The following is a 26704-nucleotide window of genomic DNA, read 5'->3' on the forward strand; positions in this document are numbered from 1 at the left end:
CCTTTTGTAGTACTTGAGAATAAGCTACTTATGGCAAGACTCCCCCAGATACCTTCTGTTTCCTCTGTCTGTCTGTCTGAGCAGGCTTCACTGAGGCATTTTCATTTTTCACGCACACGTTGTTTTTGCTGATCCTGCCCTGAGTAGCGCCTTTTCCAACGTCACCTCCCACCCCCAGCCAGCCTCCATCACTTCTTTAAAGCTTCTTTCTCCTTTCTCCTTCCATGGCCTCTACCCACATTTACTCCATCATGAACACACGCACACATTTAATACACTGCCCCTTCATATCCACTTCCCTACAGATTTCCTCATTTCATGTGGGTGCTGTGAATTCGAATTCGGGTCCTCAAGTTTGCCATCTCCCTATCCCCTAATAGTTTAAAAAGCTTATCTGGTGTCTGGAATACACCTTCTCTGTGATGTCTAGTGGGGAGGTTGGACAGAGGAAAAACTGTTCTGCTGGGACACACCCATGCACCTCTGCAACTGGCCCCTGGCTCACCTGACAACTTCCTTTGGTTTTCTCTCCCACCAAAACTGCACTAGTTTCTAAGCCGACTGGCACAGATGGGCAATGTGGCTCCCCGAAGTTTCCAGCTATCACTCCGTCCCTTAGGAAAGAGACTGGCTTTGGGCACGTGCTGAGGTTTTCAAGATGGGAAGCATGCAGAATGCCACTATTCTTCCATCACACCACAACCTGAAAGGAGCTAGTAAGGGGAGGGGCCAAAACAGTGAACGGAGGAAAGGCAGGAAGAAAAGATTGTGTTTCAGAAATCAGAAATAAATGTCATCTGAAAGGTCCATAATGAATTTGGTCATGCAATCTCTTGCATCATTACTCTTTTTTTTTTTCTTCCAGCAAAAACAAAATAAAATAAAACAAAACAAAACCAACTCTTAGCAAGAGGAGGATCAGGGTGGTACATGCCTGTGATCCCAGCACGCAGGGAGGCAGAGGCAGGAGGATCTCTGTGAGCTAGAGGCCAGTCTGGCCTACAAAGTGAGTCCAGGACAGCCAAGGCTAAACAGAGAAACCCTGTCTGGGAGGGAAAAAGAGAGAGAGAGAGAGAGAAGGAAAGAAAGAGGACGCTCCTACACAGCTGCTTGGCTGTAGGGAACTGGAAGCCCTCAAAAAACACCACAAACGTGCAAATTCTTGTCTTTCACACTAAATAAAATACGATCCAGTGCCAATGCTACGGTGCCAATGCAGCCATGTGTTAGGCTGTGGTTCGCAGCACAGACACAAACCATCCACCTTCCTTCTAAAGGACGCTCAAGTTAGCACACGCAACAGCCAGTACAACCTGCTGGCCCTACCCCCACGGCCACCCATCCTCTGAAGATAAACCAGTAACAGGGAACAACTCTTACCCTGTGTAAGGCTTGATCCAGCTGTCGCTCAGCAGGCCAAAACCCAGCACACGTGCCTGAAATAACAGGCTAAACATTCCGACCATGACTCGCCCCCATGCACAGTTAAATCCATCTCCTGGGAACAGTGTCACGCCTGTGACATGTCCAGGAGGAAGGCAAGGGTTTCCTGGTTAGAGTAATTTGTCTGGTTAGAGATAAAGGAAAAAATAAAGAGTCTTGAGCTGTGAGTTAATATTTCTGACTTGAAAGGAAGAAAAAAGCATCTTCATGCTTCACAGGCGATCTGTTTTTTCCAAACAGGGAAAATTTCTCTCCATATCAGGTGTCAGATAGTTTTCTGCTTTTTAGCACAAGACAAATAGAAGTTTCAAGGGCGTCTGAGAAACAAGAGCCGAAATTAAGTACCCTTCCCTGCTCTCCAACTGCCAAAGCTTCTCGTAGGAAAAACAAGACCTGCAATTAATAAACGGCCATGGTCTTCCAACCGAGTCCCAAAGCTTAAGGAGCTTCATATTCTGATTCTTCCCTTCCTGGACGTGCAGAGCTGCCCAGACTCAAAGAACAGGATCTCTCTCTCTCCCTCTCTCCTCTCTCTGCCAATATTCAGGCTCAAGACTCCATGAAACAGACATTTTCCATCCTATGACCTCAGTTTTAGGATTTTTTTCTTTCTTCAACATTTAGTTATTTCACTTGGCAGGTACCCAGCATTCACTCTTCCCTCCCGCGTCTTCTCTCTCCCCCTTCTCCACGCATCTTTTATTCTTTATTCATTAATACTTTTAAGGCATTTGAGTCCAGAGTCTAATTGGTGTCTGCAGGGTGTTAGAATTAGTAAATGAAACTAATGGGGCTCCCCACTAAATCTGAATTTTATTTAAACAACAACAAATATTTTTGCATATGTATGCCCTAAATATCGCACAGGACACACACTGAAATTATGCCTTGTTTATCTGAAATTCAAATTTAAGTGGGTGTCCTGTATTTTATCTGGCATCTCTATTTAGAGGTTGAAGAGGGTATGAAAAAAACAACAAAGGTGTCATTTACAGCCCCTGGAGGAGGAGAACTTTCCAACCATCCTTCTGAGCGCTCTTGGCCTCAGATGCTCTCCACAGCATCCCTTTATTTTAACTCGACCTTCCATGTTACAACGAAAGCTCCTCAGAGCACAGGACACCACAACACGGACAAAGTCCAGTGTGGCGTTAGGGTCTCTCTTAGCACCACCCCACGTCAGCACAAATGTTCCCCAGGCAACAGCGGACCTCTCACTGCAGCCCCTAATCCTAGCAAGCCTGGGTCTGAGCTCATTATTTTTCTTCCAACCCTGAGCATCAATTTAGTTCTTTAAAGGACAGTGCACAGTTTTCTTTGGTCAGCATTTGTTCAGGGGCGTTTACAAAACACAACAATAGAGTGCTCTTCAGAATGGTATAAAATGATCACTTTTCAGATATTTGAAAGAAAAGATAAAAATTGGCAAGTTTCAGGCATTGAAAACAAAGATAAACACATGAGAGGAATTTAGACACTTGACATTTATCATTACCTGATGCACATGCTTAAACACTTGAGAAAATCCAGAGCAGCACAAAATTTAGAAATCCTGCTTGGTTATTTAGAGACACATTAATATTTATTGTCTTGGAAATATGTTGAAGACAGTATGCAGAAGCGTCCCGAGAAGAACAGGAGTCAAAGTAGCTCAAATCCTATCTGCATCGTAAACCTCTCACATATGGACGCCTTTTCTGAGAAGGTCCTCAACCCCAAGAGCCCAAGAACAGTGGGTGTCAGACTGCCCAACTCACACTAAAGAAGGAGGGATAATGCACAAAATTGGTAAAACTCCCCATTTCCACATCTCGCTCATAAAAAGCAGTTTTGTCTTATGGTCAAATGAATGGCTTTTCCTCAAATCTATAAATAGTTTCTGTATATATGTTTTATATGTAGTAAATTGAAAATATTTTCATAGTACATAGCTTCTAAAATTTTCAGTATATTCGTCTAGGGAGCAAAGGTTTATGGTTATTATTTCTACCCAATTATTGGCTATTTTTTCTTGTTTTACTTTTATTATTCTTTTATTTACTCCTGGAAATTCAAAACAAACATACATATAAAAAACAGAAACAAAGCCCAATATTCCTTCTAGCTCATACTCCTTACATATAATTAATCTAATAGTTGTAATCAATCTTTTCATTTCTGTGTCAAACAAATGTCCAAGTGAGGTTACTCAGTGGCCCTTCTTCCTCCTATATCCGTTCCTTTCCTGTTACCATAAGGAACTACCCCGCCCTGGGCAACTTCCCAAAGCTAAGAGGCCTGCTTGGCGCTAAGTTCTGGAGGGCTGTAGTGTCAGCTCGGTTTCGGCAACGACCTTGAGGCGGAAGGCAGTAAGGGCAGGAAGGCAAGGATGAGTGAGTTCACATCACAAAACTAAGGTCCAGACAGATGCAGAGGTCAGGCTCAGGGTCTTACAGAGCCTGCGAAACCAGCAGCCCCAAGGAACCAAGACTCTACCAGGCCCTGCCTCTTGCTAATATACCTTCACTCATTTGCATCTCACCGCACCCAGCTCTGAGCCTCCAGCACAAACCTCATCTAAACCAGGGCGCAAGCCTTGCGCACTCCAGATGCCCCTTCTTGTTTGCGTTCTTAATGTGATTCAGCGTCTGTACACGAAGCACTTTCGGATTTTAATACTCTGGCCTGGGGGCTAGGGACAGCTCAGTAGACAAGAATCCTGGCTGCTACTCCAGAGGTTTGATTCGATTCCCAGCACACATATACTGTGGCTTAACAACTGGGTGTGACTCCAGTTCCAGGAGCTCTGATGCCCTCTTCTGGTCTCTTTGGGCACTGCATGCACATGGTGCAGAGACAAAACAAAACCCAACAGCACTGGCCTGTCTTTTGCACCTGTGTTCATGTGCTCTCCGGCCTCTATTTCTTCATCTAAAACATGGAGGTGCTGCTGTCTGCTGAGTTTTGAGCTGACTCACCGAAAGAGCGACTCGACTGGGTTCATTGGTCCACATTGCAGTCCCCATTACAAATCACACTACCTCAAATAACACGAGTCTACATCATAGCGCCCGAGCACGGCACCTGTGGTCACGATGTACCCATTTTCATTGCCTGAATGCTTGAAATTCCACAGACTCCTTATTTTTAAAACTCCAAAGTAGTTTAAAAAACAACATCAAAAGGTGAGGGTAGGCATGCGTGTAAAAGTCTGGCCATCCATCCTAACCATGTATTTTTTTTTGTTCTGTGGGTACTTCACTCATGTCAGACTGAAGGCAGAAGGAGGTGATTCTCTATGGCAGAACCTTAGCTTCAGATGCCAACACATTTCACATTCCCTGGCGAGATCCTGTGGGCACAGCTTCACTGAGGCCCTCTGAGGTGAGCAGGCAGGCTGAGCAAGGAGGAGTCCAGACTCCTGCTTGGCTATTTCCACCACTGGGCAGGATCGCAATGGGCGGGCACTTAGGCCTGGAGCCCGCTGTATCCTCACGGGCCCTCCAAGGGAGGCCGCTCTCTCGTCAGTAGGTAGGAGAGGCAGGCTGGAAGAGCTTTTTAGGGAACTATCAGCCCTTTGTTTAGAGATGGGATTTCTTTCTTAACAACTGCTCTTCTCTTTAGAGGGCCCCTGTGCCAGGCCACAGACCTAAGGCAGTGCCAGGCGGTGGCTCCGGGGCCAGGCAACCAGCCAGATTCCCGGCTGCCAACTGTGAAGTCTCAGGGAGCCAGCTCACTGCCTGGAGGTAAAGTGTAACAACACACCTCATCACATTGTCCCGTGGATTAAACCGAACAATGTGTCCGGTTGAGTGCCTGGCCCAAGTGGGTGTTTAATCCACGGGAGGTGTCTCAGGTACCAGTGTGCAGAGGGCACCTGTGGTACGGCCGAGGGTGAGCTTGGCTTGTAACCACTTGAGCTGTGCACGTCACAGGTTTCTGCCTTAGACTGTGCGGAAGAGAGAACAGGCCACAGTGTTTGTGAGAGAGAGTGCAAAAAGTGCAGGGCAAGCATGTCCCAACCATCCCCGTGTCCTCGGTCAATTTAGTTACTCATCTCGGTACTTTGGCACTGTGTTAAGTGCTATGCTCTGAAGGCTGGAGGGGGGCTGGTGGGGGGCTGGTGGGGGGCAGGTCCCTCCAGAAGAGCAGGAAGAATGAGCCGCAGGGCAGGCAACGCTGCGCCTGGAGAAAATAACCAATCCATTAGCGTCAGGCAGTATTTATTGTCTGCAACTGTCCATGAGCGTGGCAACAAGAAACAGACTCTGCCATGGCCAAGGGGCCCCGCCAAGGAAAGGGGGGGAAGTTACCATCCACTAAGGTCACCGAGAACACAGAGCGGCTCGAGATTGCACGGACAGGCTCCGGGGACTGAAAAGGCTCACTGCAAAGGTGCAGGCCTTCCTGAGCAGGGGTTCTCAACCTGTGGGTCGCAACCCCTTTGGTAGTCACCACCCTTTCACAGATGTGGACATTACCATTCATAACAGTAGTACATTTTACAGTTATGAAGTAGCGACGAAAATAGTTTTATGGTTGGGGGGTCACCACAACACGAGGAGCTCTGATAAAGGGTTGCAGCGTTAGGGAGGCTGGGAACCGCTGTCCTAGAGACTGTCCAATGTCATCACAGGCCCGTCTCCAGCTCTGCGCGTGTTCCCTTGAGGGGTCACGAGGAACCTCCTCCCACCAGGCAGGGCCCTCACGGCTCCATCATAAGCCTGGGACTGGGTCCTACAAATGTCTGGGTTTCAGTTCTTTTAGCTAAAACTTTTGGAGATCCCACGAAGATGCTCTCGGTTCCCCTGGGGAGTGCCTCACGGGTGTGGACAGGCCAGTCCCGTCCCAGCTGAGGCACAGAGCGAGGGCTCGGGAGATGGCCTGGTGGATAAAGGGAGAGACAGAGTCCTGGTCCCCCAAGCTCACAGGAACCCCAGAGCGCCGAGTGCCCGAGGGCTCCGACCCCGGAGAACGCCGGGAGCCCTTGAAAGAAGCAGACCTTCCCCGACAGGCCAGCCTTGCACATGCAGAGGCAAACGCCGTGGCGGCAGGAGGCAAGTCTCCCCACTAGAAGTTGTCCACTGATGTGTGCACCCCGGCATGTGCACGCTGCGCCCCAACTCCAAGATTAAAAACAATACAAATTCCAATTCGAAGTTGGGGATAGTCTATACCACGCAATGAAATATCAGCCAGGCTTGAGAAGGAAGGACGTTCTGCCGCATGCTGTGGCATGAATGGAACTTGGGGATAGCGGCTATAAAAATGAATAGGACTGCATGTTTTCTACTAAATCTAAAGTACCCGGGACAGCAAGTGTGGGTCCACACGTAGGCTGGGTCTGAGTCTGGGAGCAGTGACATGGGAAGCCACAGGTTAGCCAGTGCGTGTGCTGAGTTCTGGGTGAAGACAATGGGCATGGGAGCAAGGCCCTGGGAACACACCTCATGCTATCACACTTAAAACCAGTTAGGGCAACAATGTCCTATCTTATGTTGTGTCTCACCACGTTCTTAAAAATTACATCACCAAATTCGTAAGAGAAACAAGCAGACAAAAGACCTTGAGGAGCCTGGATCACTCAAGGATCAAAGGCAGCGTTTGATGGAGCCCAGGGTGGGTGCCTAGAGAATCAAGCAAGGGACCGGGGAATGGACTCTGGAATTTTGCGAGAGGCCCCTCTGTGCTGAGCCGTGGGTCCAAGCAGAATGACCCAACACCTGACCTCCCCCTCAGGCAAAGTGGGCAGCGTGGGCATGCCCTCCCCTCCCGTGGGGCCAGCCCTGCTGCCGCTTCGGTGCCCGCTGGCTGCTCGTGGTGTGGGGCGTGGTCTTCGCTTCTTTACAGACCCCCATCTGCTGTGGGCATCTATACGACGAGTGCTCTGAGGGGGGCTGGGCACCGAGGGACCCTGTGCTGACTTTTCATCCTTGGTGCCTGAGAGCAGGAGAAACAGGATCCAGCCAACCTCTCTCCGAAAGGGCTGTTTTGTTAGCTTTCTCGGCTCTCTGGCTAACAGGACCCTGGCAAATCACTTACACAGACACAGAAAGGAGGGCTCCAGGGACAGATACCTAATAAGCTGAAAGATCAGCCACAATTCATCATTTCACACACAGGTTGCTACAGCCAAAATAAATATCACCATGGTTTCAAGTTTCTCAGGAAAAAAAAAATCCTTTTTTTTTTTTTTTTTTTTGAGGGGGAACCATTCTCTGGTAGACTTTGATCAACTTCCAGATACTGTGAGCTGACCAGTTTGTGTAACCTGCTTATTAAACGCACATGTGTAAATGGCGTGTTTCTTTATATGTTTAGCAACCATTTCCTCCATACTTAACATTTTTAAGGTAATTTTGCCATGAGCATGGAAACTTCAAATGGGCACTTTCCACCCCTACGAGCAAGCTGTCGGCCATGGCTCCAGGGCATGCTGCAATCCAGGGAAGGCTCACCCAGACCACTCTTGACAGTCAGCGATGCTGGCAAGATGCTTTAGAGAGGAGTGAGGGGTGAGGCTGCTCTTCAGCCTCCTTCCAGCCATGCATTCTCTCTGCAGAGAGGCAGAGCCATGGCTTTTGCATATGGCCCAGTGAAAGCTCAGGGAGGAGCTCGTTCTGGTCCAGATCTCTGGAGTAGACCCGTACTGGATCTTTCTTTTCTTAGCCCTGGTCTCACCGGAAGGCCTTTAAAAAGACTTTCTACTAGTTTGCCTTGAATACCTTTCATTCTTTCTAAGTTCTCTACTTGTTTTAAAGAACAAATTACGCTTCTAATAAAGCTCCCACCAGCCAGCATCACCGCTGTTTTCAAGCTCCTCCACACCATGAATACTGTTATAACAATGAGTTATTGGGTGCCGGCTTGGTAATGGGCACCTTCCATATATTACCTTTTGAAGAAGGAGCGTTTCATGGCTTGCTGTAATTTAGTCTAGCTTATAATAACTTCCAACTCTTTTACTGTACAATGTAGGCAGTGGGATGGGCCATTTTCCTTCAGCTTCACTTTGGTTATTTTTCCCCCCCTCTTAGGAGTTTAACCCTTTTGTTTAATCTTATCATCTTGATTTATGAAGGCCATTTATGATCTTCATTCTTTTGAGGCACACTTACTTTGGCCAATGGAGGGACAGCTACAGTGTGAAAGGGCATCATTGTCTTGGGGTTTCGTCTGCCTGTCTGAGCCACGGCCTTTGACCTGAGTGCACTTTCTTCGTGGCTGGCAGGCCTCTGTGAAAGCACCTCAGCGATCTTCCTAACTGTGGGCTTTGCAGGGTCTCAGAAACCTCCACCTGCTCCTCAGTCCTTGGGCTTCTCTAGCTGCGATGTCTAGTAACACTTCAGCCTAGCCCTGCTTCTTCAGGCACTATGCTGAGACTCGTTCTTCTGTGAGAGTTACCATCTCGGAAGGAGCGATGAGGATTTGAGAGGGCAGCAATGGGACACTGGCCAAGATCTCTGCTCCTAGGATTGGAGTCTTGGGTTCAAGTCCTGTCTTTACCACGGTATTTATTCACAGCAAAGTGAGACAGCTTCCACTGTGGCTCCATATTTGCTTCACTGTTTGTCTGCTGGTGTCAGTCATTTTAATTCACCTCAAAGATGAGAACTACTACCGTTTCACTGCAGCTTTAATTTGTGTTTTCCTAGGACGAGCACAATTAGTGAAATGTACCCTTTCATCTGCTCTGTGGCCATTCGCATGTCTTCTCCGGAATCTTTGAGGATTTTGTCCACTTGAAAAAATGTTTGTTGTTTTATTAATTTTTATACTTTTCCAGAGTTCCTTATCTATTCCGGATATGCTATTTGCCAGGCTATAGCCTGCAAAAGCATCCTTCCGGCTCCTGGCTCGTTCTTTCCTTCCCTAGAAGTAGTTTCCTTTTGGTATAGGTAAGTTTCTTAGGGTTCTTCCTTCTGTTGTCCAGTCTTATGAAACGAGAGAGCGTCTCGTTTCAGGCTAAGAAGGCATTGTCATTAACTTCGCAGAGAAGCTGTCATGTCGTTTTATACTGAGCTCTGGAGCAATCTCTGCTGTGCGCGGCAGGAGAGTCATTCTCTTACTGGCTATCCTGGTATGGCTGGTGAAAGGCTTGCCTTTCCGGCTGGCCTGCCTTGCTACCCGTGTGGAAAGGCACCTGCACAGGGCTTCAGACTCTGGTGTTCTTCATGGTCTTGTCCACTTGAAGTTAGGGCGGTGCGGTGTGAGGTCGCTTTTATGACCGCTTTGAAATCAGGTATTTACAGGCTGAGGCCCTGGCTCTTCCTCAAGCTTCTTCTGGCTATCGATCTAGGTTCTCCGCTTTTGTGTTCTTTTCATTTTAATATTTACATCCATCATTTCCTTTTCTTGTCCTGTAGGACTGACGAGGACCTCAGAAGGCTTTACAGATGGCACTGCTGTTTTTCTGATTTAGAAGGAAAGTGTCTACACCACTATTTTTAAATGTGCTACTAGAAGCAGGTCTTACTATTTTTACATATCCCCATCATCAGAGTAAATGTTTCCCATTAGTCCTAGTTAACTCATATTTTTTTAAAATTAATTTATGGGAGTTAGCATTTTTTGTCATGTACTTTGCTGTACCTACTTACATCGTTTTTCATTACTTTTATCAACATACTTAATTGTATTATTTTATATTATAAATAATAATAATAATAATAGTAATAGTTTTTCAAAACTGAGCTTCTTTGTGTAGCCCTGAACATCCTGAAACTCACTCTGTAGACCAGGCTGACCTCAAACTCAAGAGATGCACCTGCCTCTGTCTCCTGAGTGCTGGGATCAAAGGCGTGCGCCACCACCACCTGGGATATTAATTCATTTTTAATGTTAAAGCAACCGTCTACTTTTGTAGCAAATCTTACCTACGCACAGTAGGCTCTCTCTTTTTCCTAAACAAGAGATTGGATCTGCTAATATTTTAAGCATCTCACATAAGCGTTTTATGAGGTATACTGGATTATAACTTTCTCTCTGAGGTTTAGAAGTCAGCTTCTGGTGTCAGGGTTACACTGATCTCCAACAGAGAACTGGATTTCTCTTTTATTTCCTTTCTCTTTTATTTCCTGAGTCTGTGGGATGGTGGTAATTCATTGATGGTATTTCACTGGCGATAAACACTTTTTTTAATTTAAAAATATGACAATTAACAGTGAAACCATCCAACCCTGGAAAGATTTTCTGTTTACAAAGGTTTGATTATAAATTCAATTATTTAATAATACCAATGCAGCATTTGTATTTTTGAGACAGTTATGATGATTCTAATTCCCTTTCAAGAAAACTATTTGATCTAAGTTGTCAAATTAATTCCCAAGGAGTGGCTCATAATATCTAATTATTGCTAATTAAAGATTCATAGGAGATCTGAGCCGTCTTCTCTCATGGCTTAAGTTGGTAATTTGTGTTTTTTTCTCTCTTTTTTTTCTAGATCAATCGTACCAATGTTAATTTTGCAAACCCTTAAAAAAACTTTTCATTAATTATTCCTATTGTGTGGTGATTTCTATGACTTTTATTATATATGTCTTACTATATCTTAGGTTTAGTTTTTTTTTCTTTTTTGAAAATTTTATCACTTTTTTGGTTAGCATATAAGATAATCAATGTATTTCATAATTTCTCTATCTTAATTTTTCTTTTTGAGACATGGTTTCTCTGTGTAGCCTTGGCTGTCGTAGATTCAATTTGTAGACTAGGCTGTCCTTGAACTCACAAAGATCCACCTTCCTCTGCCTCCCAGAGTACTGGGATTAAAGGTGTGTGCAACCACGCTTGGCTCTATCTTCATTTCCAAAACCTATTTTATTTTCTGATGTGTGTGTACACATGTGTGTGTGAGTACATGCACATAAGTATGTGTGCCCACAGAGGCCGGAGGAGTTGGATTTCCCCTAGAGTCTGAGTTACAGAAGGGTGAGTTGCTTGATGTGGGCGTTAAGAGCTGAACTTGGGCCCTCTGAAAGAGCAGTGGCGTGTTCTTAACCACCTTTTTCCTACTTTTGTGACACAGAAATAAGTCGCCGGTCTCAGCCTTGCTCTCTCCCCACATGAGGAAGTAAACGGATACATTTCTTATTGTCCTCACATGATTAAGTTTCAGGTATTTTCATCAACTGAACTTTCATTACTGCTCAGTGACAAGTACATTCTAATTTCACTTGTGATGTATTTTTTTTTTAATGTGAAGATTGTTTAGAAATGTTATTTAACTTCTCAATGGTGAGATTTAAATTATACTTTATTGCTGCTGACTTACAATACAATTACTTTGTGTGATCATGGAGCATGAGCTATGGTATTTTCATACTCAAAAGTTTATTGATTCGTCATTTCCAGTGCAAAGATTCTGTGCTTGCACGTCTTAGGTGACAAGTCGTACGCATACTCCCAATCACTATAGAAAGGTGCAATTCCCAATCACTAAGGAAAGAGTTAATGAAACTCTCATCTTGCCTACTCCGCTTTGTCATGACTTTAGAGTCCGTCGGTACATACATACCTATGAATATCACACCTTCCTCATTAGCACTAGGAAATGGCCTTTCGTCGATGCCTTACAATTATCATGTCCTTTGTCTCAGAAACTATTTGACAGTAGCATTAAGGCATTTGCTCCAGCTTTCTTGCACTTGTTATAGAAACAGTTATTCGTTTGTTTTTGTTTCAAGGCTTCAGTTTGTCTTCTTAGACTCCAAGTGTGGGACCTGCAGACAATAATCCCTCTTGACTCTACAGCCAGCACGGTATTTGCTCTTTAGGGTGGAGTTTCTACTCTATTTACATGTAACACACTTGCTTCAGCCAGGTTGAGATTTACCGGTTTCCTGCTGGCGTCTCCCACCTTTTGCTTCTGCTCTTTTTGTTCTGTCGGTTCTCCTGTTCACCCTTTTTTAAAATGTCTGCATCACTTTTTGGCTAGTTAAGCTCTGCTCAGCCTTGTTTCCGGTGATGTCCCTGGGCACTGTACCATGAATACTGGGGCCTCCGTTGGGGTCCCCTCATCTCCGATGACTCCGTTTGTGTCAAGCTGTCCGAGCACGAGCCAGCATGGTGTTGGCTCCCTTGGAGATGGAGTCACAGGCGGTTTTGAGGTGCAAGGGCAGCGTGTGCTTCTCCCCACCAAACCGTCTCTCAGCCTCAAGGTGACTTGACTTTCAAAGCTTGGTTCTTCTGGGCCTCGGAAACCTCAAGTTTTACTCAGCACCTGTGTCTTGGGTGAGTTTGAACTCCCAGTTCAGGCAGTATCTGAAGTCTCTGCTTCTCCCTTTCAGCCTTCTAGTTATGACTGTACTGGGCTCACTGGTACCCTGCCCACACCTATGTAAATTAGCAGCCATTAAAGCACTTGTGGGGACTTAAATACAGGATGGGGGGGTCTCTTTCTTGGGGGGGTCTCTTGCTCGTGGCTTTTTCCTTTATGAAATGTCTTCCCCTCATTACCACACAATTTTACAACAGCAGACTTTATCCACTGCAGGTGTGGTTTCCGGCCCTCACTCCTGCTCCTTGTGGATGGCTGCATGCCCCCAGGGAAGGGGCTAGGTCTGCCTCCTTCTCACTCCGTCCTCTTTGCTTCTTCCCAGGATCACATTTGCCGTAGTTTGCCTTAAAAAGTTAGACTTCAAACAGTCTTGCAAATTCTCAGAGGAGGAGAATTCGTCTAACATGAGTTTTTCCGTTGTTAAATGTTACTGAAACTCTTTCACAGATATTTAGGGTTTTGTTTGGGCCTAAACATTAAATCGCTCCTTTCATCTTCTCAAATTCTTGGATCATTAATCCTGAAGGAAATCTCAGGTATTTCCTCCATCCCTCTGTCCTACCATTCGAGGCACGCCTAGAGCTCATCACAATTAACATCGACAGAAGGCGCACGTGCACCTGCAGAAACTGCTTTTGGCCTCCCAACTCTGTTCGCTTCCTGACACCATCTGCTGCGTGTCCGTGGCTTGCAGCTGTCCTGGAGCTCAACCTATAGACCAGGACTGGCCTCGAACTAGCACTGGTCCTGCCTCCCAAGTGCCGGGATTGCAGGTATGCCCCCCAACTGCTTGTCCAATCGGAGGCCTCGGCTTAAATCCACTTGGCCTCCATGGAGTCCGTAACTTTTCACGTGTTTGATTCAAGCTCTCCTCCTCTGGCCCTTGCTCTGACACGTGTACATCCTGTTTCTGTTAATTTCTGGTTCCTAAGCACCCCCTTTCCTAAGTCTGACCTTCAGTTACTGAAGGTCACAGAGGGTTGAGACATCTCCCCAACATGTTGAAGTTTTAACTTTAGCACCATGCTGGTGATTTTTATGTAGCCGTGACAAAAAAAAAAAAAAAAAAAAAAAAGCCGGAAAAACCCAAACATTTAAAGAAGAAAAATGCTTATCCTGGTGTACAATTTGGAGGTCAGCCAACATTTTGGCCCCATGAGCTTTGGCAGTAAGTCATGAGGTGGGGACATGTGGCATAGGAGCTTCTTACCTCATGGTGGCTGGAAAGTAGAGGAAGGGGCAGAAGGGACAAGAACAAGGTACTCTCAAGGATTTCCTCCCATGTGAGCATCTAAGCCCCAGAGCTAATTCTCCAAAATTTGCCTTCCCAAATAGTGTTCGCAGCTGAGGGTAACCGCACACTCAAACCAGAACCCCTGGGGACACTTTCTTTTCAGACCACAACTAATGTCTCAGAATGTGACCTCATTTTGAGACAGACTCTGTGGAAGTACTCACTTTAAAATGAAACCATCGGGGTGAGGTCTAAAGTTAACAAGGTAGGCCTTAGTCAACATGGCTGCTGTCCTTGCGAAAGGGACCCAGAGAAGGATGTAATGGAGACATGGTGTGAAGACATGGGGAGAAGAGGCCATATGGGGGTGTCAGGGGGGGATAAGGTTGGGAGCACAGGGAGGGAGCCTTCCCTTCCAGCTGTCAGAAGACACTCCCCAAACCTTTCATTTGGGACTGGCAGTCTCCAAAACTGTGGGAAATGCATTCCTTCTGCTTAAGCTATCCAGTCCGTGATAATTTGTAAACAGTAGCCCACAATGGGTATACGTCTCCAACCAAAAATAGTTCAATTTTTTAAAATTTCCTTCCAGTTCACAGCCTGACTTTGTCTCAAGATTGTACATTCCTAAGCATGGCAGGTAGGCCCATTTATGCTCTAATTATCCTTGTAACTGGACAATCTTTCTGATCTTCAGATTTCCCATGTGCAATGGGTAGAGCGTCCCACTATAGCTATCAGAGTAAAACTCAAGCGAAGGGTGTATGTGCACATTTCTGTGCTGTGTGTGTATGTAAGCATGTACACAGATGTAAGTAGGCGTACATCATGTACCAGAATGTCCACGCTGCCCATGTGTGAGGCATGAATCAGCGCTCCTCTTGCCTGAGCGTAACACAAGGACTACAGAGGGGTTCCAAAAGACTCCAGGCCTACAGTGTCCCACTCTTAAGAGACTATGGCTAACTCGGCTCTATTCATGTCTCCTGTGATTTCAGTGGCGACCATGAAGCAGGTGACAGAAAGGAAAGGAGGGGTGCCAAGGATCTGATATCACCAGAGGGTTTAAACTTAACTCCCTGCATAACCTACTTATTTTAGGGAGTGGACGTTATAGAAATGCATAATGAATGGATGAAGGAGTCATTAACAGCACATCAAATAGCATGAGTCAAATTGGTGTCTGGTGAATGGGATTTTAAAATATGTAAAGTTAAGTATAATATGCTGACAGTTTTATAGTTTTGATGCTCTCTTGTCCGTCTGTAAAAACAATTTTGTTAAGCACTTCAAAGACTGATGCTTTCATAATAATCAATGCTCTTCTCAAATAATGACTAAAACACAACTAACTTATGCCAATAGTTTACACTCTAGTTGTATACGTTTTTATGTCATCCAAGTGGTACTCAAAATGACTACATTTTCCAGTGATTCTACTCTTTTCAGTTCTTTAGAATGCCTCCAGATGGCATTCAAACTCTTTTCCCATTATATTCTATAGCACAATTTAAAACTGGCAATATTTTAACCATTTAAAACCGTTATATTTTTTGTTTCTGAGAAAAAAACAATGAAACTCACTAGAACCTTTAGGGTCGTCTCTCAAGAAACACAAGCTTTTGAGACATGTACTGGAAAACATCTATCCACGTCACGCAAGCCAGAGGCACTCTCTAGATGGAAAGAGATCTTGGGCAAAATAAGAATGAGACACCGCACTGCAAACCCTGACTGCTAATGAAGGACACACACTTCAGGTGCTAGTAATGAGAGTGCTGACCCAGAAAGAGATACAGTCACAAAGTCATTTCCATAACAAAACACGCTTTGTTCCCCAGAGGTGATCAAAATAAACATTTTAAAGGCGGAAGCCATTAATGGAAGCCATTTGTTTGTTAGTTTCTGCTTCACTGCAATTGAGTACTGTTGTATCAGATAATAATGATACCAACAATAAGAAACTCATTATTAGTTGACACTGGGCCTGGACTCACTGGCCTGGAGCTCACCAAGCAGTCTAGACTGGCTTCCTGGGGAGCCCTGTGGGTCTGCCTTTTGCTGCCTGCCCAGCCTGGAATAGGGGCATGCTCCACACGCCTCAGCAAGCACTTTTACCAACCGAGCTGTTTCCGTAGCTCCGGCACCTCAATTTCATCTCATATCAATCACTAAGAACATACTTACAGTCCTTCAATCCTGAGAAAGAAAAGAATACATAAGGATGAGGGGGGCAAAAGCCTTCTAAGCGTCTTTTCTCATCTTTAAAAATTGCTTTATGTAAAAACATCAGTGAACACTGGAGATCTGGGATATTTAGAGTTGTTTTGTCACGTATTTTGGGGTGGGGGGGACTGCAGATGGCAGGCAGGCTTTTGAAATGACTTGGGTACTCACAGGCACGCGGGACAGAATGTCCCCGGTATGTGCCCAAAGTTCTGCAAATCTTATGTCAGTGTTAAAAGTCTCCAGCCAAGTTTTAAAGGGCTTATCTCCATTCTCCCTTAGTACACACTCCCTAGCCTAATTATATTTCTACCTTATAAAGAAGAACATTTGCATTTGCAAGATCCCTTTTTCTGTGCTAAAGCATAAAACCTCAAAATGCATCTGTACCCGAAAGCATTTAAAAAGACATTATCATGAAAAAAGAGAACCATGGGCCTCCTTTCCCTATGATTACCACTGTTACGAGATACTTGCACTGTTTCGTTTTTTAAGGCATATTAAAGAATAGTCATCTCAGAGAGAAACGAGAAAGACACTTACGAGGTATTGGATGTGCCATTGTCTGGACTCTCTGGCTCCGCGTCAGCTTTCTCTTAAAAAGGAAGTGGAGGGGAAGAAAAAAACACCAACATGAGTCCCACAGCCCTTAAGATTTAAGATTAAACATATTTCTATGCTCCTATTAACAAGCTTTCAAAATGTGCAGCGGGAGGCTTTTAAAACATCTTTTATTGTTTGAGAACCGAATGTGAAAAATAATTTCACTTTGGCAATACAATTGCACAGGCACAGGGCCCTGAGTAGGTACCAAGGAGCTATTTGCAAACAAGCAGAGACATGGAGTGCGGACCTTGCCAGGAGATGAGTATCTTACAGATGGAATCAGTTTCTCTCCACTACATTTTACAGAAAGTGTAAGGAAATAAACTCATTAGCGTTGTACATCCAAGGCGCTCTGAACTTTGATTCCTCCAAGCTAACACAAGCCAAATGGGGTCAGTCTGAATTGGAACTTGGAGAGAATTTCACAGAACACTGAAGCCATAGTAGAGAGATGTTCAACAATTTTATGCCACGGAGAACTCTGGCAGCAGATTTTTGGGGCTCCCAATAAAAGCAGAATAAGATATAAACCAGAAATCCCTTTGACCATCAGAGAGGCAGGGAAAGGAACATTTCTATGTGACATGGCTGTTAGAGATTTAGTTTAAGAAGTTTGGAAGCAGTCCAAATTCTTTTCACAAGAGGCATAAGGTAATACTTAATCCTGGACCAACTGGTGGTTTGAAATGTGCACCCTCATTTTGTAAGGAACTCCTGTGGCAATGGATGGAAGAGGCCGTTCATGCTGTGGTTACAAATGGCTCCGCAGTGCCAACTGTTGAGCAAATATAATGGGAAGTTTTGAGTTGCAGGAGATGGGCCCAGTGGCAGCAGCTAATCTTCTTTGCTCTGCATTCACATCAGCATGACACATCCCGGAATCCTCTGCTTCTACTTGGCCCCTTTTCCCCAAACACTGGACTATGATAGGAAGTTTAATGTGTCCTCACTCAACACTGTCTTGTGGTTATTTCATTTTAGGAATGACCTCCTGGAATATACACCCAACATATCCTGAAGAAACTGGCCAAGCTGAGCTCAAAACCCCACTTCATATTTTCTTGCAGGAGATTAAACAGTGTGAGTAAGGGAGGACAGCAATAGACCTCTATCTCAGATATAACTCTGCTGTGTGTCTATACTGTGCAGAAACACTCATGAGACAGCTGCTCAGTCCCAAACTAAGGAGAAAGAAAGAAAAAGCCACAGCACCCATGTCAACACTAACTTGACTAGTTGGTGCCTGACCCAGGTGAAACCATGTCTGGACAAAAGCCAACGCAATAGACGCTTACTCTAATACTGTGAGTTTATATTAGGTTGGGTCTTCTGGGAAGAGCTGTAGTATGTTTGTTGAGGAGACATAGGAGACATGTAAGGCCTGCATTAGAAAATAACCTAATTTAGCACCTTCCAGAACCATAGCTCCAGAACAAGCACCAGTCCTGCCGGAATCCCAAATACAGTCATAGCACCTGGGCTGCACAAGACAGAATTAAATGAGGCTTTAATTCCTTTCATACTCATCGACTCCTCTCCCCTTCCCCGAGTTTGGAGAAATGGGTTATTTTTTCCCAGGGAAGAGCTGTCAACAGTTACACCAAGGCACCATTACAATGGAGGACATCAATCAGGCTCAGGAGATGGTAAGCATTTCCAAGAGTTCACATCAGAAAACAAGGACTCGTTCTAAGCTAAGGAAGACAACATTTGGACATCTGAGGAAATGTTTTACTTTGACCAATAATGATGCCAAGTGGCCCAGAGGCTGGGTGGACCCAGGCTGTACTGCAGGTGGGATCAGGGGGTTGCAGGTGTCCTGGGCTGGCTTGAGCATGGGGACCACACTGCAGCTGATTATCTCTGCTCTTAGCAGCACTTATGTTGTGGCGACAGGGAAAACAGAACAGGTTCTAGTAAACAGGAGGGGTAACTCGGGCCAAACGGGACATTTACAGGAGCGGTCTGACGGCAGGTGCGCGTGCAACCTCAGCGCTGAAACGGAGGGTACTTTCTTGGGAAAAGCCAGGCCAGGACTGACACAGGGATTATAATTTCTTTTCCTTTTTTTCCTTTTGTCTTTCAGGAAGAAAACACGAGCAAATTAAAGCTCCGACATGTCTGAAAATTTAGGTGATGCAATTTCTGATGTTAAGTTGAAATGTTCAAGGGTATGAGCTGCTGAGAACCATCACCATTTCACCCGGCCACCAGGGAGAGTGACAGTCACAGGACCAAAGGTTTGCAGGTGGCAGGCTGGACCCCACAAGGAGTCCCCTTACACACAGCTCTCGGCTCTCGGAAGCCCCTGCTCAGGTCTCACTGGGAGGGCGTCTGCTCAGCAAAGCTCGGCAGATGAGGTGCAGGGGTGGCCATTTTGCATATGGAAATAAGAATCGCAGAGAGGAAAGGGGAAAATAAACCATAGAAAGGATCGTACAGATCTGAAAATGTCTATAAAAAAATTGCCCTATATTTTAACATTTTATTTATTTATTTTGTGTATATGTGAGGGTGGGGCAGTCATTTCAAAGGACAATCTGTGGGAGCTGGTTCTCTCCTTCTATCATGTGGGCTCTGTGGTAGATCTCAGGGATTGAGTACAAGTCATCAGGCTTGGTAACAAGCACTTTTATTCACTGAGTCATCCATCCATCCATCCATCCATCCATCCATCCATCCATCCATCCGTTCATCTGTCCATCCATCCACCTCCCTCCCTCCCATCCATCCTTCCTTCTGCTGTCCTTCCTTCCTTCCTTTCTCTTTCTTCTCATTTACCCTTCCTTTCTTCCTCCACCAACCCACCCATCCACCTATGTGTGTGTATAGGACACATGTTTTCAGTTTCACGTGCGTCTCCTGATGCCCAGTCACTAACAGGGCAAGTGGAAGACCTCTAGGCTGAAGGTAGCTGGGATTTTTAAGGTGCAGTCACCACTGAGATGGACACAGTTGGAGGCCTGAGATAGATCAGTCACTCAACAGGCCACTTAGATCATTACAATGGCTTCCTTTGTCACCGATTACAGACTGAGGGCTCCACTGTACCTGGTATTTGGCCTGCTGGAGGTAGAGAAAAGAAAAGAGAAGAAAAGGGAAGAGAAGAGAAAAGAGAAGAGAAGAAAAGAAAAGAAAAGAAAATCTAATTCACATTCTTTTAAAGACACTGGGAGATAAGCAGTCTCTAATAAGATTATGAGGAACTATGTCTTGTTTTCAAATTTTTAACTGAAATGTTATCAAAATAATTTTTCTAAGATACTAGAAAAAGTCCCCCAGAGAGACACGTGTTGTGCTGAGTTTTCTGCAGAAGAAAATTTGGCTGCGCTGTCACTTTTTTTCTTCAATTGTATAGCAGGAAATTCACACTCACGGTCAAAGAGAATTCCAGCACAGAAAATGCCAGTGACTTCACTTGTGTCTGTTTTTAATTCTGTTACCCTTCAATCACCACTCCAAGCAATACTAATATATAATAATAATATATATATATATATATATTTAGATGTATGTACTTTAGATAATGCCTATTTTCATTAATGTAATAAACGGTCCCTCCACAGTTTTCACTGGTTCATTGGTTACTTTCAGCGTTTCTAGCATTTACAACCTGAAGTGTGTTTCACCTTTTGTTTCTCACATTAAAGAGAAGCCAAAGACTTGCACGCTCTGAAGAAAAACCAGAGCATAAGCTCCTATTTCTTGACTCATCAGCTTCTTTTAAAAAGTAACCGTGCATTTAAGGTGTGTGGACGTTTCACCGGCTTGCACATCTGTACGGCACAGTAGTGTGGCGCCTGTGGAGACCAGAAGAGCGCGTCTGTGCTCCTTGGCGCTGGAGTACAGACGGTTGTTAGTTGCCAGGTGGGTGCTGGGAGTGGAGTAAGTGCTCCTGACCGCTGAGCCATCTCTGTAGCCCCTGGGCTTCTATTTTTACGCGATGTGAAGCCAGAGGCTCAGGCTCACCCACAGCTTGTTCCTCCCATACGTTCTCTCACAACTCGAAGCAGCTGTAACTTTCCTTTTACACTGTCAGATTTTTTGACTGAACTATGCTTTTAACTTTTAAAAAAATTGATATGTCCAAATAGCTTCTTTGATGTCTACATATTTACTGAAGACACAAATAAGTCTCTCCATTACCATCTTCAGTTCATAGTGTTGCTGGTCTCTGAGAAGTACTCGCAAATGGTGCAAAGTGAGGGGGAATTCCACTGATTCCCATCCCAGGGACTGTGGCTCTGGGCACCTGCTTCTCCTCACTGACCTCCAGCATTGGCCTCACTGGGAGCCCAGTTTCCATGTGTTCGTGCTCCTTCCCCTTGCCTGCTGCTACCTTCGCTACGTAGCTCTGGATGCTTTCAACACTGGTGAGACACGGCTCGGCCTGTTATTCTTCATGGACATGTTTACCACGGGTTTATCTTTTGCTCTATCCTGTAAACCTGAGGCCCAGCCGGCCAGCCTCCTTATCTGCTAACGTCTGAACTTTGACTGGCTGAAGCGCAGTGTGCACAGAATGTCAGTTTTACCACACTGTGCCTTCTGATGCCTGCACCTCATATCAGTCACTATTTACTTAGGTCTTCTGTAATATTTCTCAATAGTTTGCAATTTTTTCTATCACGTTCTTTTACACATTTGTCAGATTCATTACTTAGTAAGTTACGTTTTTTAGGCCAATGTCAGATATTTTCAGCTACAGTTTTTCTTCTTTTTTTAAATCAAGAGAATGCAACTGTGAACATAGCACTGTTAAAATTTCTTATTAATTCTAATACTTCACCAGTAGGGTTTTGAAGTGCTCTATCAATATATTGATAATCACATCGTTTGGGGAACCGAGTTCTGGCATTTCCGCCCTAATGAACACTGCGCATTCCCTTTTCCTAATTTATGGCTGTGACTAGGATTCTGCCCTGCTGAGTCTGTTCTATCTGGCGCCTGCCTCTGCCTCAGCTTTAGAAGGTGCGGGAAGCATCTGAAGAGAGAGCTGCCTGCTTCCATACAGCTCTGTCCTTTCAGCCTCCAGTCCTGCTCAGGGCGGGAGCTGTCTTCTACTCCCTGCTGGCTAAGGCATTTTCCTCTGAATTGCATATACAGAATTTTATCAAGTATTTTCTCAGTGTCTTGGATAATATTTTCTCTTCTTATAATTACTATCATGAGTTACACTGTATTTGAACAGTCTGATTTTGAATTAGTAGAACAGGATTTCTTAATAATTACACGCTGGAATGTATTTTAAACTTTGCTAGATTTAATTAGCAACATTTTCTTAGGGTGCTTGTGCATTGGGGTCATTAAGAAACCCGTTTACAAGTTTTCTCTTGTATGTTATGGTTACACTGGCCCAAGTGAGTAGGGCATGGCTGGCCTTCTGATTGGGCTCTCTTAAAGAGGGTCCAGCTCAAATTGGGTCTTCTTGTGTTTGGTGGAATTCTCAGTGAAAAGCAACCAGCTTTACCACATGTAAAATGACTGAGCCATTTTTCAAATAAATGGTTGTAGGATTACTCAGGTTATGTATGTGAAAATTTTACAGAAAGGTATTTAAATTCTAAAATTAGACAAATATAAACACATACTATAACATTAATATCATCTAATTTTGCCTTCAATTACTTAGTTTTTTTTCCTTTGTTGTTGTTGTTGCTTCTTTGTGTGTGTGTGTTTGTTTTTGTTTTTTGAGACGGGGTTTCTCTGTGTAGCCTTGGCTGTTCTGAACCCACTTTGTAGCCCAGGCTGGCCTCAAACTCACAGAGATCCACCTGTCTCTGGCTCCCTGAGTGCTGGAACAATTACCTAGCTTTAGAATAACATAATTTAAATACCCGTGTGGAGCCACACAAGGAAGCCGGAGGAGGGTGCTGCATCCCTTGGATCTGGGCTTACATGCAGTTGTGAGCTCCGACTCAACCCTGACCCTAAGGGTGGTACCCACCCTTAACTGTGAGCCATCTCTTTAGCCACCTAGATTTTCACTTGATAATTGTGTTCCCTCAGCTGGCTGCAGCGATACTGCCGCTGGCTGCAGACTCTGGAGGGTCTCTGTCTTTCTGGTAAACAACATTACCTCAAGGGCATTTTAAAGCTCTCTCCTCCACGTCTTACAGGAAAGTACAGATGTGGGCTTCTTTCCGTTTATCCTGTTAGTCTCTCAGGTACCAGGTACCTTTGGGTTAGCACCCTACGTGGATAATTCTCAGCTGCCATGTCCTTCGCTGCTGCCCCCACTGAAACTTGTTTTGGGAATTCTAGGCAGGCATGAGGTAGACTTCTGAACGTCCACGTTCTGTTTTCTGCTTTTGGTTTCCTATGCGGTGTTCTTGATAATTTCTTAAGCTCAGTTTTCTTTTTTGAAAAGATTTATTTATTTATGTATATGAGTGCTCCATTTGCATGACGGAAGAGGGCATCAGATCCCATTATAGTTAATTACAGGTCTTTCTGCAGACTTGCTGACATTTGCACCTCTGATTTTCTTTGGTCATCTCAAGAGAGGTGTCGATTTCTGCACTGGAGTACTGATGGGGTTTTCTAGAACACCTCTGCCTTGTGGGGAGAGATAGATTGATCTCTAAGAGGAAAGCATATGCTGGCTGGAACTTCACAAGGAAGAGTGACGGGCAGGTGAGCTGTGAGCCCAAGTCCTTGTTTTGTTCCCTAACAAAAACACGAAATACTTTATGTCTGGTTGCAGAAGTTTTGGTTAGGCATCTTGCTGAGAAAAGCTGACCCCTTCTGATCACTGAATTAAGCCCACTCTTCACACCTGGTGCCATTTTAGAGTCTGTTCTGTTTCTCTGTAGGTAATCTAGTCAACTGTTCATCTTTTAAGCAAACATTACTGTGGTTTTGTGTGTGTGTGTGTGTTTTAACTTTTCAAAAGGACAATGAAATGGAAGGTTCTAGTGTGCACTAGCTAGAATGGGGAACTCAGGGTGACTGTGTGGAAAGGTCCAGCTGTCCATCATGATAATCCACCTACTCTCTTGGGATTCAATGGTGACACAGAGCCTGCCTATGAGCTCCCAAGGGCTCCTTCCCCAAACTGACACACACAATTTGTTGATTCTTTTTCTGTGTGAGTTATAATTTTGCTGCTCAGGCTGTTTTTCAGATGCCACTCTCTCCTGTGCTGTGCTCAGGGCTGCTGCTGATCTAGTCCCGTTTCTATAGCATCACCTCACTGAGGGAGGATCCGAATGGCAGAGGAGAAAGCACTCATGATCAATGCACCCTTCCCACCACCAAGCAGACCTCCCACTAACTTAACAACGCAGACGCACACGATGCGTTTTCAAGTCTGAACACACAGTGTCATATTTAGTACTTTAATATTATAAAACAGAAGCTTGTTCGAAATTGAGTATCTCGTCACAGAAGTCTTACAAAGACCCCTGTTTCCCCCCAAAAAGCCAAACAGAGGGTGGGAAAGTGACACCACATGCCATGGTGTCATCATTCTTCCACCTGACCTTTGTTGTTGCTAAACCTGTGCATGGATTTTTATGGAGCTTCCTAGTGTACCATGTGGACATCTTTCCTCCCAAAGTCTCCTGCCTCACAGATGTCCGGTGGATGAGTCTCAGTTCCACAGACATGCCTAGCTACTCAGAGTGATTTTTATTTTCCAAATGAGCTTTGTAAGTAGCAAACGATGTTCCCAGCTCACTGGCTGCCCATGAAGCCAACACAGCCTGGTCTTTACGACTGCTTTTAGGACATGAGCAGGACAGCTTATGCATTTTTAATGCCCCAGACAACATTAATACCAATCTGTAGGGCCAAGGAGGAGAATTAAACCTCTTCTCCACAGAGCTCTCCCCTCTTGGATGGCAGAGCTCATGTGCTTCATTAGCCACTGATTCAATAAGGAGACGACTTCCTGCCCAGTCTAGCCTGCCTATTTCTGGAAGAAGGCACCACATGTTTAGCAAGCATAGGCTTCCTTTACGGGGCCTGAGGTAATTTACTGTGAGGCTCCTGACTGGATTTCTTTGCACATTCATTTTCTTGTAATTTAGGCATCTTGTTTTCATTTCACTTGCCTTTTCATTTGTTTCCTTCACACATACCAGGGCCAGCAGAACATGCTGCTCTTTTCTTCTGGACTCCCTCTGAAACGCACTGCTCTGTGTTTGGCTCTCCTCTCCCTGAAACACCCTGAACAAGAGGCTCTCTTCCTCACTTGGTTTTGCCTCCCAGTGGCTTCTCTGAAACCTACTGCTCATCTTTCCCTCCCTGTCCCCAGAAAGCTTTAGAGAGACATTCTTACTTGGGTTATTGTGTCCAGAGGAAACAAGCTGAGAGTCCTGGAAAAAAAAAAAGAGAGAAATATCAATTAATTCTCTTATCTTTGTTTTCCAAACCAAAGCTGAACACATGATGTATCAGTCATTATACAGAACCACGTCTCCACTCCGGAGCCCTCCAGCTGCTGTCATGGAAACATGCGTGCTCGTTAAGAAGTTCTGGAATAGAGCGGACAATTGCAGTTGGGTTTTATCACTGAACCCTTCTGATGTTTCACTGAGATGATAATGCATACTTTACAAAATAAACATTTGGAAATAGAAATTTCAGTGGCTTGTAATACTTTCAGGGAGTCGTCCAACTCCAGCCTCCACCGGGGCGCAACACACCTCCATCACACAAGCATTTAAGCAGTCTCCCCAAGCGCCTGTTCCCCGACTCCTCAGCCCTAGGAGCCACCAAATTCCATCTGTGTTTGCTGACTTTTCTCTTCTGCATATCTCATATTCATAGAATCACATACAACACGTGGTCTTTTGAGAGGCTTCTTTCGTTAGAGGGCTGCACTGAAGTTCCCTCCTTTTGGAGCTGGTGTCAGTTTCCATCTCTTCCCTCCCCTTCTCTGCTCCTCCTCCGTCTCCCTTTCTTCTTCTCTTCTTTCTTTAGCAAGGTCTCCAGTCGTGGCTGGCCTGGAACCCACAACTCTCCTGATTCAGGCTTTTGAGTGCTAGGATGATACGCATGTGCTACCATTCACTTTTATGGATGAACGCCACAGGATATATAAAACGATACTGTACGCCTGCAACTGCCAATGCATGTGCCTGGTGTCCATATTTTGTGAGGCACGCTGCTACCGACATGCATACACAGAAACACAGACAGATCCTGCTTCCAATCCATGTCTGTGCATACACAGAGGTAGAATTCGGGGTCTTATGTGACTCTACAGTGAACGTTTTGGGAAGCATGTGAACCGTTTCCCGTGGCAGAACCATTTCCTTGCCAGCACTTGTTCTTTTCATTTGCTTGTTTTGTAGTCATCCTTACGTGACCCAAGTGGTATCTCATTCTGCTATTTGCATTTGCCTAAAAGCTAAAGCGTTGAGCATTTCTCTCCACCTACTGCGGCTATTTTCATCTTTAAGAAATACCTATTGAAGTAATTTATCAGTGCAATGTAGTTACTCGCCTTTTGTTACTGAGCGAACAGTTCCTCATACTGTTGATTCTATGCCCCTATCAGATATACCCGACGCCAATAATTGCCCTCATTTTCTCGTCTTTTCCCTGTTCCTGACAATTTTCTCTGACGCACAAATCTTTTATATTTTTATTATATTTATTCAATTTTTCTTTTGTTGCTCATACTTTGGGGGTTGCATCTCAGAATCTATCATCTAACCCAAGGTAATGGAGGTTTAACCTTGTGTTTTCTTCTACAGAATTTATGATTTTAGTTCCCGGATTTGGTCATGTATACATTACATTAATGTCTTTGAGCCTAACTAATTTGTTCTGAATTTGCCCTGCTTCTATTATGCCCGCAGATGAGGCTGCCAGCCTCGTCTTGGCTGGAAACACTCTCCTGGGCAACTGTGGCCATCTCACTGTGATGGCCACTAAGATTATCATGCATTACCATTTACCTGCATGGGCACAAACCCAGTACTACTCTG

The 26704-nt window shown here is 44.8% G+C and overlaps 1 protein-coding gene across 6 annotated transcripts in view; it reads right to left on the reverse strand.

The window, feature by feature from the left end:
• The window catches only part of Aff3 (ALF transcription elongation factor 3), a 444599-nt gene that overhangs the window by 118783 nt on the left and 299112 nt on the right, over positions 1 to 26704 (reverse strand). For all 6 annotated transcript variants that reach the window (XM_060369902.1, XM_060369901.1, XM_060369900.1 and 3 more), the window contains 2 exons: positions 25048 to 25084; positions 16701 to 16752 (listed from right to left, as the gene is read on the reverse strand). In XM_060369902.1, coding sequence (XP_060225885.1) covers positions 16701 to 16752; positions 25048 to 25084 — 89 coding nt within the window. The remainder of the gene's footprint in view (positions 1 to 16700; positions 16753 to 25047; positions 25085 to 26704) is intronic.

This window comes from Meriones unguiculatus, chromosome 16 (assembly GCF_030254825.1).
Source record: "Meriones unguiculatus strain TT.TT164.6M chromosome 16, Bangor_MerUng_6.1, whole genome shotgun sequence".
Taxonomy (NCBI): domain Eukaryota; kingdom Metazoa; phylum Chordata; class Mammalia; order Rodentia; family Muridae; genus Meriones; species Meriones unguiculatus.